We start from the raw sequence: 13,988 nt of genomic DNA on the forward strand, positions 1-13,988 counted from the left end.
AAAGAAATACTGAATTAATTGCTCAGGTTCCTTTTGCACTTTCACAAATATAAACAAACAACCACACTGAATAAATCACTATGCAAATTAAATAATCCCAAAACAACAATAACAATAACAATAATATTTAAAAACCTCTGGTCTTTTAGGTCTGCTACAACTACTACACTGATCTTGTCAGCACAGGGATGGAAACACTCATTTCAAAGTCAGGGATGAATTTAGTTTTGTACTGAAGCAGCAGTTCCAAAACTTCATCTAAGAAGAACGCAGCACATCTTCCCACAAACTAACTGATGTTTTAAGGAACTAATTTTTAGAATGCATTTTTTAAGAAACCTAGTGGTCTGGGTTATATTTTCCCACAATTAAAGTACTTCAGAAATAAAGTAACTATGATTTTACACTCTTCTTGCAGAAGCAAAACTCACTGGGGAGACCTACCTACATTTCAATATTTTTTACGTTTTTAATTCTAAACTATTATTTTACAATTCTTCATTTAGGATTTGCTTTTCTTCAAAATTTCAGTACTAAAAATAATTTGTTCTACAGATCACTGCACAAAGAAATGCCATCTCCCACAATGGCTGCCGTCTGCCTCTGCTCCCCATGTGAGAGAAGCCTCACTCTCTTCAGAGATGATCAGCTTCATTACTCCTAGGAAAACTGAATTTTCTTTAGAAATTGCCAATATTTTTGCAAGTGAATAGGAGAAACAGAAGTTAAGGGAAGAAATACCAAACCCGAAGCTAGATAAAATGAGCTCATTCATTCATTCTGCCAAAGGAGTACACCAGTGACTCTAAACTTAGGAACTTTTAAGGGATATTTGGTACCAACACATCATATGCACAAGAATCGATCTTCCAAGTTCCTCCTTTAGTGTTTACTTATGACACAAATTCTTCAAGTATGAGAAAGTTTGCATGTTTGTTTTTAAACTGGCTAAATTTTTATTTAACTGACAATGTGTGAATACACATCAGCACCACAGGAATTATAAGAAGTCCCTGTAGTGTTTTTACTGTCTCAGAAACACAGTTGAACTGGGAACTTCATTTAAGGATATGTTTAATATAACTCCAAATACAGAAATGCAAAATCTAAGTACTGAAGCATTGTCCTGAAGCAAGACCACTTCAGCAGGGGAAACTAAGAATTGGACCACAGAAGAAGCAGAGTGGAGTTAGACGCACTTGTGTACTTACGAATTCTAATAAACAGTCATGCACTAATCCTAAGTGTACAGAGGCATTCCTGCAAGAACCGCCTCTGTAAATCACCCTGGCAAGTAAATCTAGGAGGCAGCAGCAATCAAGCAGCTATTTAGTTAGCACCTGTTACTCCTGAAGGCCTAAACTGGGCTTCTGTCTAAACCACATGGCATTTAAAGTCTTCAAATTGCCTCAAAGATTAAGCTAAAATATTTTTAAGAAGGTCAACTTTCAACATCAGGTTAAACATACACACCAGTTTCTTTACAGGTATTTAACTGTATTTCTTTATAGGTAAAATACTGTTTTACTTTATCACTACCGATTATGACTTCAGCTGCTTCATCAGAAAAAAAACCCCAAAAAACGAATACAAAACCTCCCCCAAAACCAAATCCCAGCACATTCTGTCAAACACCTCTTAGCACAGTTCTTGTGGCTGCCCCACTAATTACTTGAATGCTATATCTTCATGAAATCTGTCTAGTTCATAGCAGCTCTCTCAATTAAAAGATGATCTGTCCTCAAAGTTGTTTTTTGTGGTTTTTTTAAGAAGCACACCAAATACAAGAAACAAGTTTGCACTGAGTGCTGCCAATCCCCTTATCTTCCACAGTTTAAACTTAAAACTGCTATTCAAAATGTTTTAGAAAGCTTTATTTTCAAAACCATTATGTTCAGTGGGACAGTCCCTGGCAGAAAAAATTCTGATGTGTAGTAGTTAACACAGGATGATACCATCCCCAACATACATAAAAAGTCACAGGTGAAATGCAAGAATTATTAATTTTGGATGAGCTGGCATCTCTGATCACAGCCTGGATATATAAAAAACCTGTTCACCTTTTTTTATTTTCCCTTCCAGTGCCAAATGGCAGGGGAAAAGAATCATCTGCTAGTGTACAGCCACACTGGTAAACTTCTCATCTGGCTCTCCTGCATCCCGTTCTGTTGCTGGAAGGTAGGCAAACGTCTGCTCATGCATGGCTGCACATAAAGATGGAAAACCAAACATTTTCCTATCTGACAACCAAATTTGGAAAGCAGACCGGCCATGGGTAGTCTTTATTATTTTTTTTCCTTAAACATATTTTGCCATTAAACTACCTTAAAACCATGTGGAAGCTAATCTGGCAATACATCAGGCCCAGCACTGGTCTATCCTACCACATAAAGATTTAGTTATTTTAAACTCTCGGACTGCAGAAATCACAACAGAATGCAAATTATTGGCTTTCACCATGAGACAAGCCCAAACCTAAACGAGACCAAAAGGAGAAGGTGGGCTTAGTGTGAAGTCACTTTACTCATGACACCACTCAGATGATGGCTGTGCTCAGTACCAGTGGTCACGGGGTGCCTTTTCAGCTATACTAGAATCTGGATGGGCAAGAATTTCTGTTGCATAGACCATTACTTATGCAGAGCCCATGAACAACTCTTGGGCAGTACCCTGCAAAGGAATCTATAACCAAAGGAAAACACTACAATATGGGTATAGTAGCTGCATGTCTAAAACTGAATTTTACAACTGTTGTAGACAGCAGCTCTGTGGGCAAAGGAAAAGTGGGTAAAAAGCATCTTTAGTTCATTCATGAATCAAAATCTGTTCTAGAGTTTTCAAGTTTTCTTGAAAAGATATTTTAATAATGACAAAGGTGTTAAGGATAAAATCCTTAGCATATAATGAGGATGCTCTAACTTGAAAGGCTCTAAAGATCCCATAATTTAGATACTCAGAAATACTGATTCCCCTCTGGAGTTAAAATACACCTCTAATGTGTATGACTGGTGTAAAAATGGTAACTAATGTTTTATCAGAAATGCAGCAAGAATACTGTTGAAGAAAACTCCATTAAACCTAGGTGCTATCAGTGAGTGCTCAGTGATCGTTTTTGCTAGTTGTATTTATTATTTGTTTCAGGTAGGAAATTATTTATTTTGTGCTGTGTAGCCACACCTGAACATTTAGTTTTTCTCTAGTTTCCCAGACTGAAATCAGAGTTCTATGTATGTGAATTTTATGGATGCAATGGTACAGACTGAATCAAAGCTACTATGCAATTTTTATTTTTAATTACAGACATGGCTTATTCACTGGCTACAACAGATCTTATTCTTAACACAAAACAAGAAACACCACTCACCAGCTGGGATGAGTCTTTATTTAATTAAGAATGCTTCATAATGCATTATATTAGTGGAAGACACCACTGTCAGAGGTCAGGGGTAGGCCAGCTATGTATGTCTGCATACACCTGTAGTAATGCTACAGAAGCTGCAGTGCTATGGAAGCTGGAATAAACTGTAAATTGCAATAGGAATAAAATGCTTCATAAAGATTCCCAACAGATTCCCATTAGAACATACCGTGGAGTACTGCATTCATTTTACATTGCCGTGTTTGGGATATCCGCTAAAGCATGCAAATAATTCTTGAAAATTATAGGCATAGCTGAATGGCAACAACGTCTTGTTTACATGACAAATGACAGATCTGAGCATAAGACTACAAGGTAGACAAGCTTCAGCTTTAAATGTAGTTATGAAGCCTTCCTCAGATTACTTCCACAGCACTTGAATTCCTGATGTCAGTGTTCCCTTCTGTAAAAAAGTCATCTAAATGACAGAAAAAACTGAGGATTCATTCAGGTAATTCCCTTTGACAATGAAAACTACCATATAAATGCTTATTTTACATGCATTTCCTTCTTATCTTACACGTATTCATCAAACTACAGAACTGATGTATAACTGTTTATGGAAGACACAGCTACACTCTAAAATACTAGACGCAGCAGTATTTACTGCAGACTACAGGTAAGAAAGCCCAGAAAGCTCTTCACCCAGGTGACAAAGTCTGTGGATATGAGCCCACATATATTTATTTCTCAATTATTTTTTATTTCAAATAAAATATATTCCAAAAATATATTTTGTACAAGCAAAAACTTTTCCTTTGCCTCCTCTATCTTCTTCTGAATACCCACACCCAGTATCAAGCTAGGTCCCTTACCACAGATGTATCCTTACCAGCAGTGGTGGTTTTGCAAGACAAACTATACTTCAGAGTTAACACCAGTACAGCCTTTTAACGCTCTATTTTTGACCCTCATGGCTCCTGCCGTCTTCAGTAATTCCATGATATGTGTTCAATTAGAATTCAAGAAACGATTCTGTTGGTCAATCACCAAACACAGAACGCGGCTCTTCCCTATTCATCAGGCTAGCTCTACAGTATTCGTATGCATAAAAGTTCAGAAAGTGTCACTTTGACAGAGCAGTTTTTCTTTTAATAAGTATGTCTCTTTACAGAAAAAAACCAACCCAGAGCAAATTACTCTTAAAAAGACTAAGAGTAGCAATTCTAAAACACAAAGATATTTAAGGTCAACCCTTTGGTTTTACTTTATATGGAATTCACAGGGGTATTCTACCTGTAATGAAAAGTTTTAGTATTTCCTTAAAAGGAATTTAATTCAGAAAGGTCTGTTGGTCTCCACCAAAATGAATGAACGAAGGAAGTACCTTAGAAGATAGACATACCCCTCTTCAGAATTCATCCTTCTCCACTCCTTCATGGAATATCTAACACTTATATCCTTTTGCGTTTAAAATGTCAGTGTAAGACTATGTTTATTAAGAACTGTTTTCACATAGATGAAGAAGCGCAATTGCAAGGACTGTTCAAGAGGGAAAAGATGAATGAATCAGTAAGTCACAAATGTATGATACCCAGCAACTACATTAAAAAAGTATTATATAAAATACTTACGTATGATATTAACTAAACATTTTTGGTTGCAAAGGCCTGGGTTCATAAACACTAGCTTACAGCAAAAAATGTTCATATTTTACCACTCCCTTTACTTAAGAACTTTTTCTAAGCTGTAAAACATGTTCTGATGACAATCTCTTCTGATCTTCTGACAGCTATAAGAAGAATTTAATTATTTTATCTTTTATTATAATAATGGAACAAAGCAATTTATAAAACTTCATTAAAAATACACTGATACACAGGTATTTCACGTATCACATTCTTGAATGGAAGCTTTTCTACTCACATTTTCCAGTGTAATATAGTTTACATTATTAAAATGAATAAAAAGAATGAAAAATTATTTTAAATTCTTTTTTTTTGTGTGTTGTCATCATGTGTGACTTTTCTCTCTTCCAGAGGATAGAGCTGCGGAAACTTCCTCATGAAATTACTTGGTTTTCTGCATACTTTACAGTTTATTTTCAGTTAAAAAAAAGAAGCTGTACAATGACCAACATATCCAGCTTACCGGAAAGCTAATTACAAAATCAATTACAGCCTCTTCTCTTAGGGGTAATTTATGTCTTAAAAGGAGTTCCACAGCTCAGAGCAGTAATACTACCTCTAGTAAGGGAGTGTGACAACATCTTCCATCATAAAAATCAAGGGTGAAGACAGCTGATTGAAGTTGCACAGAAGCTTCCATGAAGCTTTTATTTAATTATAAATTAAAGTTCGCCCAAGTTGTAAGCAGCAGCTGTTCCTGTTCTGATCTTTACTCAAAATGGACCACAAATATGTCTCAAATCAAATTCTAAGTGCAGAATACTACATTTAGTAGATCACATACAAACCAGAACCAGAGTCACAAGAGTGTTAATCTACACTTGTCAGTCTTTCACTTAACCTCAGGCAAACCAGAGCTGTAGTCAAGTACCTGACAGAATTTTCTGAAGGCCCCACAGCTGAAGGATCTGACATGTAAAATAATTTCACATTAAGACGTGCCTACAGAATGCCTCTAAGATCGTAGACAACAGCACCTCTGTTGATTTCAGCTGAACTACACAACTTACAGAAACCCAGAATCTAACCCTGGTTACAAATGTTCTCCTCCAACAGGGACAAAACCATACCTTCTCACACTTCATTATTCACTACTCTGTCTTGATAAACTTCTAATAGCCTCATTAAAAAATGCTTCAGAACAATGGTGCATATGAATAGATAATCCTAGGTATGGCCACGCCAGCCATCAGTGCCCTGACCGTCAGGTACAACCTCCTCCTATGTTCTAATGGAGCCTGTTGGAAAAAAGGCATCTTCTATGTGTAACTTCAATGTAAAAGGCCTCAGATCCTTTTGGATGCTATACAATATTAAAGGATTTTCTAACCTGCCTTCCATGCCCTATGTATAACAGCACTGTATTTCAGAGACTCTGGGCACCTGTAACTTTTCCCAGGGCAACAGGTTCTACTGATATAATCTATTGAAAAATGTACTGAATGGAATTAAACCTAAATAATTTCACAATACTCTAAAGAGTTACTTCAACAGATAGGGTGTTCATTTGATAGATATGGTGTCCTTGGATCCTTACATGATTTTCTGTTGTTCAATACACATGGAATGTGTATTAAACTTGACTGGTAGAAGGGAGTAAATTATTAATTTATAATCAGGATAAAAAAACGAGAGTTACTTTATCCTGATGAAAACTGCTATACAATGAGTTTGCTGTTGGCTGATCCAAGGCCTGTTGAAATAAATAGGAAAAAAAATGATGAATTCTCAACAGGCTTTAGATCAGAATAAAATTATCACTCAACATTTATTTCTAGATTTTCACTTGTTATTCAACAGATTTGCTCTCTGTGCTCTTAATCTAACTAGTTTTTTTTTTTTTTCTGCAGGAGTTTTAAGTCTGTGTGGGCAATCACTGGTATTTCAATATACCTAAGCAAGGGCGAGTTAGACTCAACACAGTCACAGATTGCCAAGACACCCAGTAAGATGTACACCTACCACCCCAGTGAAGGCAAAACAGTAACATAGATAAAAACAAATAAATAATTTGGCCTGCAGAATACCTATTTTACCTGTTTCTTAGGACAGAAAACTGTAAGGGAGTTCAACTTCCTATTTGTTATTAGTGCAACATTTTTACTGCGGAACTTTCAACTGATGCCAATAAGATAATGAAACTTCTGTGAATACTGTTTATTACTAGCATGCATTATGGAATTTCTTTACACAATAAACAGGTCAAGATATGTATTTATTGCCATTCTTAGCAGTTTCCTGAAACTGCCTGTTCCATTTCTTCAAGTTTTCAGGAACAGGGAAAATAAAAGTTTCTTGAATCTTCAGCAAGGTATGGGGGCTCCCAACTGTGATAACTTCCAATGAAGTTAATGAAAACGGAATGAGTTTAACTCCAAATCCATCAGTAGCATATTGTTTTCCCACCACTTCAGAAACACCAGGGATTGAAGGTGCTTTCTCCCTGGAGCCCTGGGAGGCTTTGCTGTGAAAGTAATGGCTTAACCTTAACCTTGGAGTTTGCAAGACTTTCCACAGGTGTTTAACCTAAGTATGAACTAGCAATACAGTTTGGAAGTGGTTAGAAATCTCAACTCACATTGAAAAAAAAAACCACAACAAAAAACATAAACAAGAAAAAAAAAGATTTCTATTCACTTCTATCAAATACCTTTCATGTTTCTGCAGGAGTGAGATCATCTGTATTGGGGAGAAGGAAAAGAGGTTCAGATTCTGTCCACAAGAGCACAGGTTAGTATTACTCAGGTTACTATTACTCGGGACAAGCAATATAAGGACCATGTTTATTTACAGAATGAATACACTAAGCAGTCCAACATCAAAGGAGGAGTGTCCTAGTCAATATATTCCTCCAATGACCACCATCTCTCAAGAAATACCAGGCTGTGGTGGAACACCCAAAAAGAAACATTGAAGACCTCCTACTGGCAACCTCAGAGAATTTTTATTTTAATCCTTTGCTCTGAGTAATAGAAGGAAGTTCCAGTAGAACTTCAGGAGTGCATACTTAAAAAGCATTTCTATCTCCAGCAGTACTAAAGAGAGATAGAGAGATCTATTTTTCAATAGAAGCAGAAAAACTGCAGCTTTATCATGTGAACTGCCACCAAACTTTCTTAAATTCCACTTTATTTATTGAACTAACAGCAAATTCCACTAGAGAAATGTGGAATGGAACAATAAGTTATCTAGGAACTGCAATTTTGACTGTGTAACAAACAGTAACAGTAACAAACTCTTCATGCATTAAGTGGATAATTTATATATCAAAAATAATTATCATAATTGGATCATGCTATGTTCTTAGCTCTTCCCTCTGCCACCTCTTCAAATGCTCAGCTAAGTAACAGTCAGAGAAGTACCTGTTCTGGGCTGGGGTAACAATGAATTATATTTTCCCCATCGATCTTCCAAACACACGGCAATTGCTCTGAATAACTGAATCAACAACCACACAGCCTCAGGATGAGAGCAACACATATTTCATTATCTCCCAAGTGTGATGATTTTAACAGCATTATAGGCATCACAACAATGGACAGAAAGAGAACACACAGGTTTGGGGTTGTCACTATCCTCAACTCCCACATTGTTACCATTGTTCATTAACATATTTTTTTTTCCTAGAAGGAGGAGGGATGTGAAAGAAACTTAGGTGTAATTTTTATCCTCTTTTTCTTATAATGATATGGTAAGCTATGAATTATCATCTAAACCCAGCTGGTTTCACGTGACTTTTATTATAGTCTTAACACTAACTCACATTTATTAAGTTTAGTAACAGCTCACGCTTAAGAGTTATACAGAATAATTAAGACAGTGCAATCACCGAAAACCTATTTAACATTTCCAGCATTTCACAAGACTACGCAGATCCATTCTGTTATTCTTGTCTACACACTGCTGCTACACCCATCCGGAGACTTTGGCCCGTCAGATGCAGGGAGCTCTGGGCAAGTTCCAGGGAATTCACACACAAATTCACAGTTGCTACCAGGTTTTGAACGCGCGGCTGAGCACGTGCCCAGCGGGGTGCGCGTGCCGCCGGGCCGCCCCGCAGGGCGCAACGTGCGGAGCTGTCTGCGGTGCTGAACAGGCGCGGCGGAGGCGCCACCGCCCCCCCCGGCCCCGAGCGTGCGCCACCTCCTCCAGCCCGCATCGGCCACGGCCTGACCCGGGCCAAAATGCAAAAGAAGAAAACTCCTTTGTCTCACGTCGACATATTGACTCCCTGCTCTTGGGAAGAATCCCTACAAGTCTTTAAAAACTTCCCTTCCAACTCCCTGACAAAGTTCAGCAGGTCTGGGGTTGGGAAACTCTACAGAGTTTGGTTTTACTGACCGCCTGACTGTTCTCAAAGCAAAACATACGGGCAAGGTCATTTTAATGGAAAGACCAGAGTCACCTGCTATGCTGCTAGGCACTGCCCCATAGACTTGCTAGCAGCACGGCTGTTTGGAATTCCTACCAATAAACCAAGGTCACAGCTACCGAAAAGAACCAAGAAGCTGATTACCATTTGCCAGTATTCTAAGTCACCAGGAGTTTCTAACTATTAAGTCTGCCATCAGCAACAATTACTAAACTGTCAGCTTTTGTATTTCCCAACATGTTTTCTCTCATGCTTTGTAGAAGAATCTGTTGAGGTTTAGGCTGTTTTGCTTCCACCAGAATAAGAAAGATACCACACAACAAGCAGAATACATTAACCTTGTTCTGTTCTATAGAAAAGCGTTTCTTCTCTCAATGAAACCTGCTACACTATACCCACTGTTCAAATCTAAGTATGCTTCAGATAAGAATCAGAAAGGAACGTTCAAACTTGAAGAGGACTGACAAATAGCTGGTGCAAACAGTCCTCCAGCACACAACCACCCATCTGTGGGCACGATTTTACAGAATGTGATTCATTCTACTGCACATAGCAGATTATTTGCTTGAATTAAAGGCGCATGTGCCTCCAGAAAACACTCAGCTTTAAAGACTATAGGAAAATCATTACATTAACAGGGTTATGCAGTATTTTCTTTTGCTGGGAGAAGATCCCGTACATTCCTAAACCAAAGTATTTTAAAGGTACTTCTTGTTGTCAGATGCCATCTAACATAAATTTATGATCATAGATGGACACCATTTTTGCTCTGCGTGTTCTTATTTTTTTAAAAGTCAAGTGTCTGTACAGAAACAGACTATGCCTAAATTAAAAAGCTATCAGATATCTAATAGCTAAGGGTGGTACTATGCCCCTTTCCTTCTAACAAGCTCCTTGAAAAAGAGAACTTCCTTTTAATTTGCAAGATGAATGACAGAGCCCCTTGAAGCTGCAGCTCACTCCAGGCCCTGCCATGACTACTGCAGTTTTCAGCATCTCCCAGACTATAGCATAGGGTATTGCTGTTTTACAGGCAGGTATACCTGTGTCTGTCTGTACTGTCAAGCAGCACTGAAAACTACATTAACCTTGATTAAGTCACATGATTGCATAACCCTTCCTATTAGTATGCATATGTAGTTGCATGCATGAGGAAGTTGTTTAAAACAATCAATAAAAACCCAACCAAAATGACTTAAACCTGTAGGTTTTTAAGATTTTTTTTCTTATAACACACTTCTATAGGAATGAAAATTTGTAACTCTTTGCATGAAAAAAACCCAGCCGAATCTTGGAGTAACTACTAAGTATAAGCTGATGCATACAGGGACATACAATTATTTGGTTACCTTGAATAAAATTTTCCATTTAAAGTTTCTAGAAAATGCACAGAGTAATTTCCAATTTCTACAGAGATTTTTTTTCCAGCTTTCCTCTTCATGCCCAAAGCACAACTTGTGGGAAGATACACCAGCGAAGAAGGCTCCCACATTGCTGCAGTGCCACTTATCTATTTTTGTACAGATCAAGAAACCTCTTCATCAGTACTCCAGTAGCTTACAGAGATGCTCTTTCACCAGAACACTTGTTTATTGAGTACAATATCACTAAATAGCTTTCAATATCTTTGATATTAATGCAGAGAAACTGGGTTCTGAGCCAGGAATAGGAGTTTTGCATGTGCAGGGACTTGCACAACAGGATCCAATTTGGCAAAGAGTCTTCAGTAACATAATACTTCTCTAACATTACTCTAAGTAGGAGACTATGGTACCATTTCACATTGGAACTACAGCACTCATTGGCACAGAAGCAGGGTACTACACGATTCTTACATTTATTTTTTTTAATGGTTGGTACTACTCTTCTGGAAGACTGGAAAAGCCTTCTTTGCCCTTGAAAGCAGACTTTTCAGCTTTTAGCTCAAGGTATCTCTAATTAATTTGAAAAAGCAAAAGCACCAATGTACCTAAGAGTAACGTATTTTTCTTTTCAAAACTTTGAATTCTACCTTTTGTAGATTTCAGCTGAGCTGAAATTTTAATTTCTTGGTCAAAAAAAATACAACTGAAATTAGAACTAAGTCCCTCGAACAGAACCTGTGACAGTATTTGTGAGACTTACTCTACAGCTTTGATCACTACAGTCCTCCTACCTTCAGCCCTACCTTTCTTGACAGTTTTCCTCTGTTATATTACCAATGGCTGTGCAGCATTAAATAAAACAAGTCAGCAGAAGATGAGTCTTACCCCTCCTCTTAAGCATTCTCCCAGAGTACACTCATATCTGAGACACTGGCACAGTGAAGACAATTAACCTTGCCATTAAGAAAAAGTGCACAGCATGAAATTTAGTCATTGGGAAATAAAAGACAGTTGCAGGACATCTGCTACAGAAGACAGCAGGCATGTCACCAGGAACGCACGTTCCAACCTCAGGGCTAAGCCATCCTATAGCGTAATAACCGCAGGCAACACTCCCTAGCAGGCAGCGCTTCCCGGCACGTCGATGCGCACCGTGTTTCTCTCCGGGGCTGCGGTCCGTTCACCAACTTCAGCAGGCATGCAGGCAGCGCTTCTGCTTCCCGACCAGGGGAAGCGCCAAGCACTCACCGCCGCCGCGCCCCGGGGCAGACCGCCCCGCACCTCGCCCCCCAGCTGTGCCTGCAACCCTCACCGACCCGCAGCAGGAAGCGTTACCTGGATCTCCCTTGCATGGTACACGATGATGAGCCCGAGCAGGATGATAGTGGAGAGGCTAATAAGGCATTTCAGAGCGAGGGAATACAGCGACTCCTGCAAGAGAAAGACACCGGCGCCGCTCAGGGACCGGCGCGCAGGGGCCGCTCCCGCCCCACCGCCCCGGCCCCGGGCAGGGCCCCGTCCGGGCACGGGCCGGCGGCATCTCGGGGCCGGCGGCACCCCGCCGCAGGTCGTGGCGGGAACGCGCTCCTCGGGACGCGGGCGCGACGGGACGCGACGGGACGGACAAGCAGCCCCGCCGCGCTGGGCTCTCCGAGGGGCCGGGACTGCCGCTCCGCGGGGCCGCGGGACGATCAGACCGGCTGCCGGGCCGGGCCAGGCGAGAGGCGGCGGGTACCTTGGTGTAGGCGCCCCAGGAGAGCTCGGTCTCGATGACCATGACGACGATGCCGAACATGCCGAAGATGAGCGCGTAGTCGCTGAGGCGCTTGCGCTTCTCGAAGAGCGCCCGGCGGTGCCCCAGCTTGTAGCCGATGTTCTGGTTCTTCTTCTTGGTGGACTTGCCCCCGCCGTTGTTGGCGCTGCCCGGGCCGGGGCCGGTGCCGGCGGGGCCATAGAGCGCCAGGTTGTTGGAGTTGTTGTGCTCGGGCTTGGAGACCACGATCTCCGGGGCGGCGGGGGTGCCGGCGGCGGCGGGGCAGGCGAGCGGCGGCTGGAGCGGCTGCGACTCGGGCTCCAGCTCGTGCAGGTTCCTGCGGGACGAGCTCAGGTTGCTGAGCGGCCGCATGACGCCGCCGTTGTACCTGCAGCTGCTCATGGCTATTTCGGTGAAGGGGTTGCTCTCCCGGCGCTGCTGCTGCTGCTGGTGATGGTGGTGGTGGTGATGGTGGTGGTGGTGGTGGTGGGTGCTGCCGCTGCTGACACTGCTGCTGGGGCTCGCTGCCTGCTGCTGCTGCAGGCTGTGGCACTGGTGGTACTGAGGGTACTGGTGAGGCTGCCTGGACGCGCCGGCATGGCTGGAGGGGGTGAGCTCGCTGACGTTCAGCTGGCTGCCCTGCCGGGAGGAGGCGGCGGAGGAAAGTGGGGAGGAGTGAGTCCGGAAGGCGCCCGAGAGGGGCGAGGAGGCGCGGAGCAGCAGGGGCAGGTTATCCCCCGCGGCTGCCGCAGCAGCCCCGTAGTAGGCGCAGTTGTTGCACTGGAGGCATGGGCTCTGCTGCTGCTGCTGCTGGAGGCTCTGCTTGTCTTGGCCGTGCTGCTGCTGCTGGCAGTGCGGCGGCGGCCGCTGCTGCTGTTGCTGCTGCTCGGGGCCGAAGCCCGCCGGGAACTGCCGCGGCGCGTCCATGCCGGGGCCGTTAAAGCCGCAGGAGGACCGGGCGGTGGTGCACCCTGCGCAATGCGTTATGGTCGGCAGGGGAGAGTCCTGCTGCCGCCACGAAGGGCCCATCCCGGCTCCCGTAGAATCCAGCCGCCGCGTCCGATTGGTCGGGCGGACCAAAACAACGGGCATCACGTCACCTGAGGGGGGCGGACCGGCCGCGGCGTGAGGCGCAGGGTCCTCCCGCCGCCCCGCCCCGCCCCGGCCCCGCCCGGGGATCCCGCCTCCCGCCCGTGCCGCGCCGCGCCCGCAGGTAAGGGCTGCCCTCGCCCTGCGCCCCCGCGCCCGCCCCGCCCGCCGCGGGGAGCCCCGCGCCGCGGAAACCCGGGGCTTCCCGGGGGCGGGGAGCGCGCCCGCTGCCGGGATCGCCCCCGCTGCCGGGATCGCCCCCGCCGGGAAGGGGCCTCCGCGGCGGGAATCCCCGGCTCCCCCGCCCCCCGGCTCCCCGCCGCCGCTCACATCTGCGCCGTCTCCGGAACATGGGCGCCGCGCC

The 13,988-nt window shown here is 43.0% G+C and overlaps 1 protein-coding gene across 1 annotated transcript in view; it reads right to left on the reverse strand.

Moving 5' to 3' along the window:
• KCNN2 (potassium calcium-activated channel subfamily N member 2) overlaps window positions 1–13,703 on the reverse strand; it is a 106,352-nt gene extending 92,649 nt beyond the window's left edge. Inside the window, exons 1-2 of the mRNA XM_037373834.1 lie at window positions 12,518–13,703; window positions 12,118–12,213 (exon numbers count right to left, since the gene is read on the reverse strand). Of these exons, the coding sequence (XP_037229731.1) occupies window positions 12,118–12,213; window positions 12,518–13,627 (1,206 nt within the window). The 5' untranslated portion in view covers window positions 13,628–13,703. The remainder of the gene's footprint in view (window positions 1–12,117; window positions 12,214–12,517) is intronic.
• Between the last annotated feature and the right edge of the window lie 285 nt (window positions 13,704–13,988).

The sequence above is a fragment of the Falco rusticolus genome, chromosome Z, assembly GCF_015220075.1.
Source record: "Falco rusticolus isolate bFalRus1 chromosome Z, bFalRus1.pri, whole genome shotgun sequence".
Lineage (NCBI taxonomy): Eukaryota > Metazoa > Chordata > Aves > Falconiformes > Falconidae > Falco > Falco rusticolus.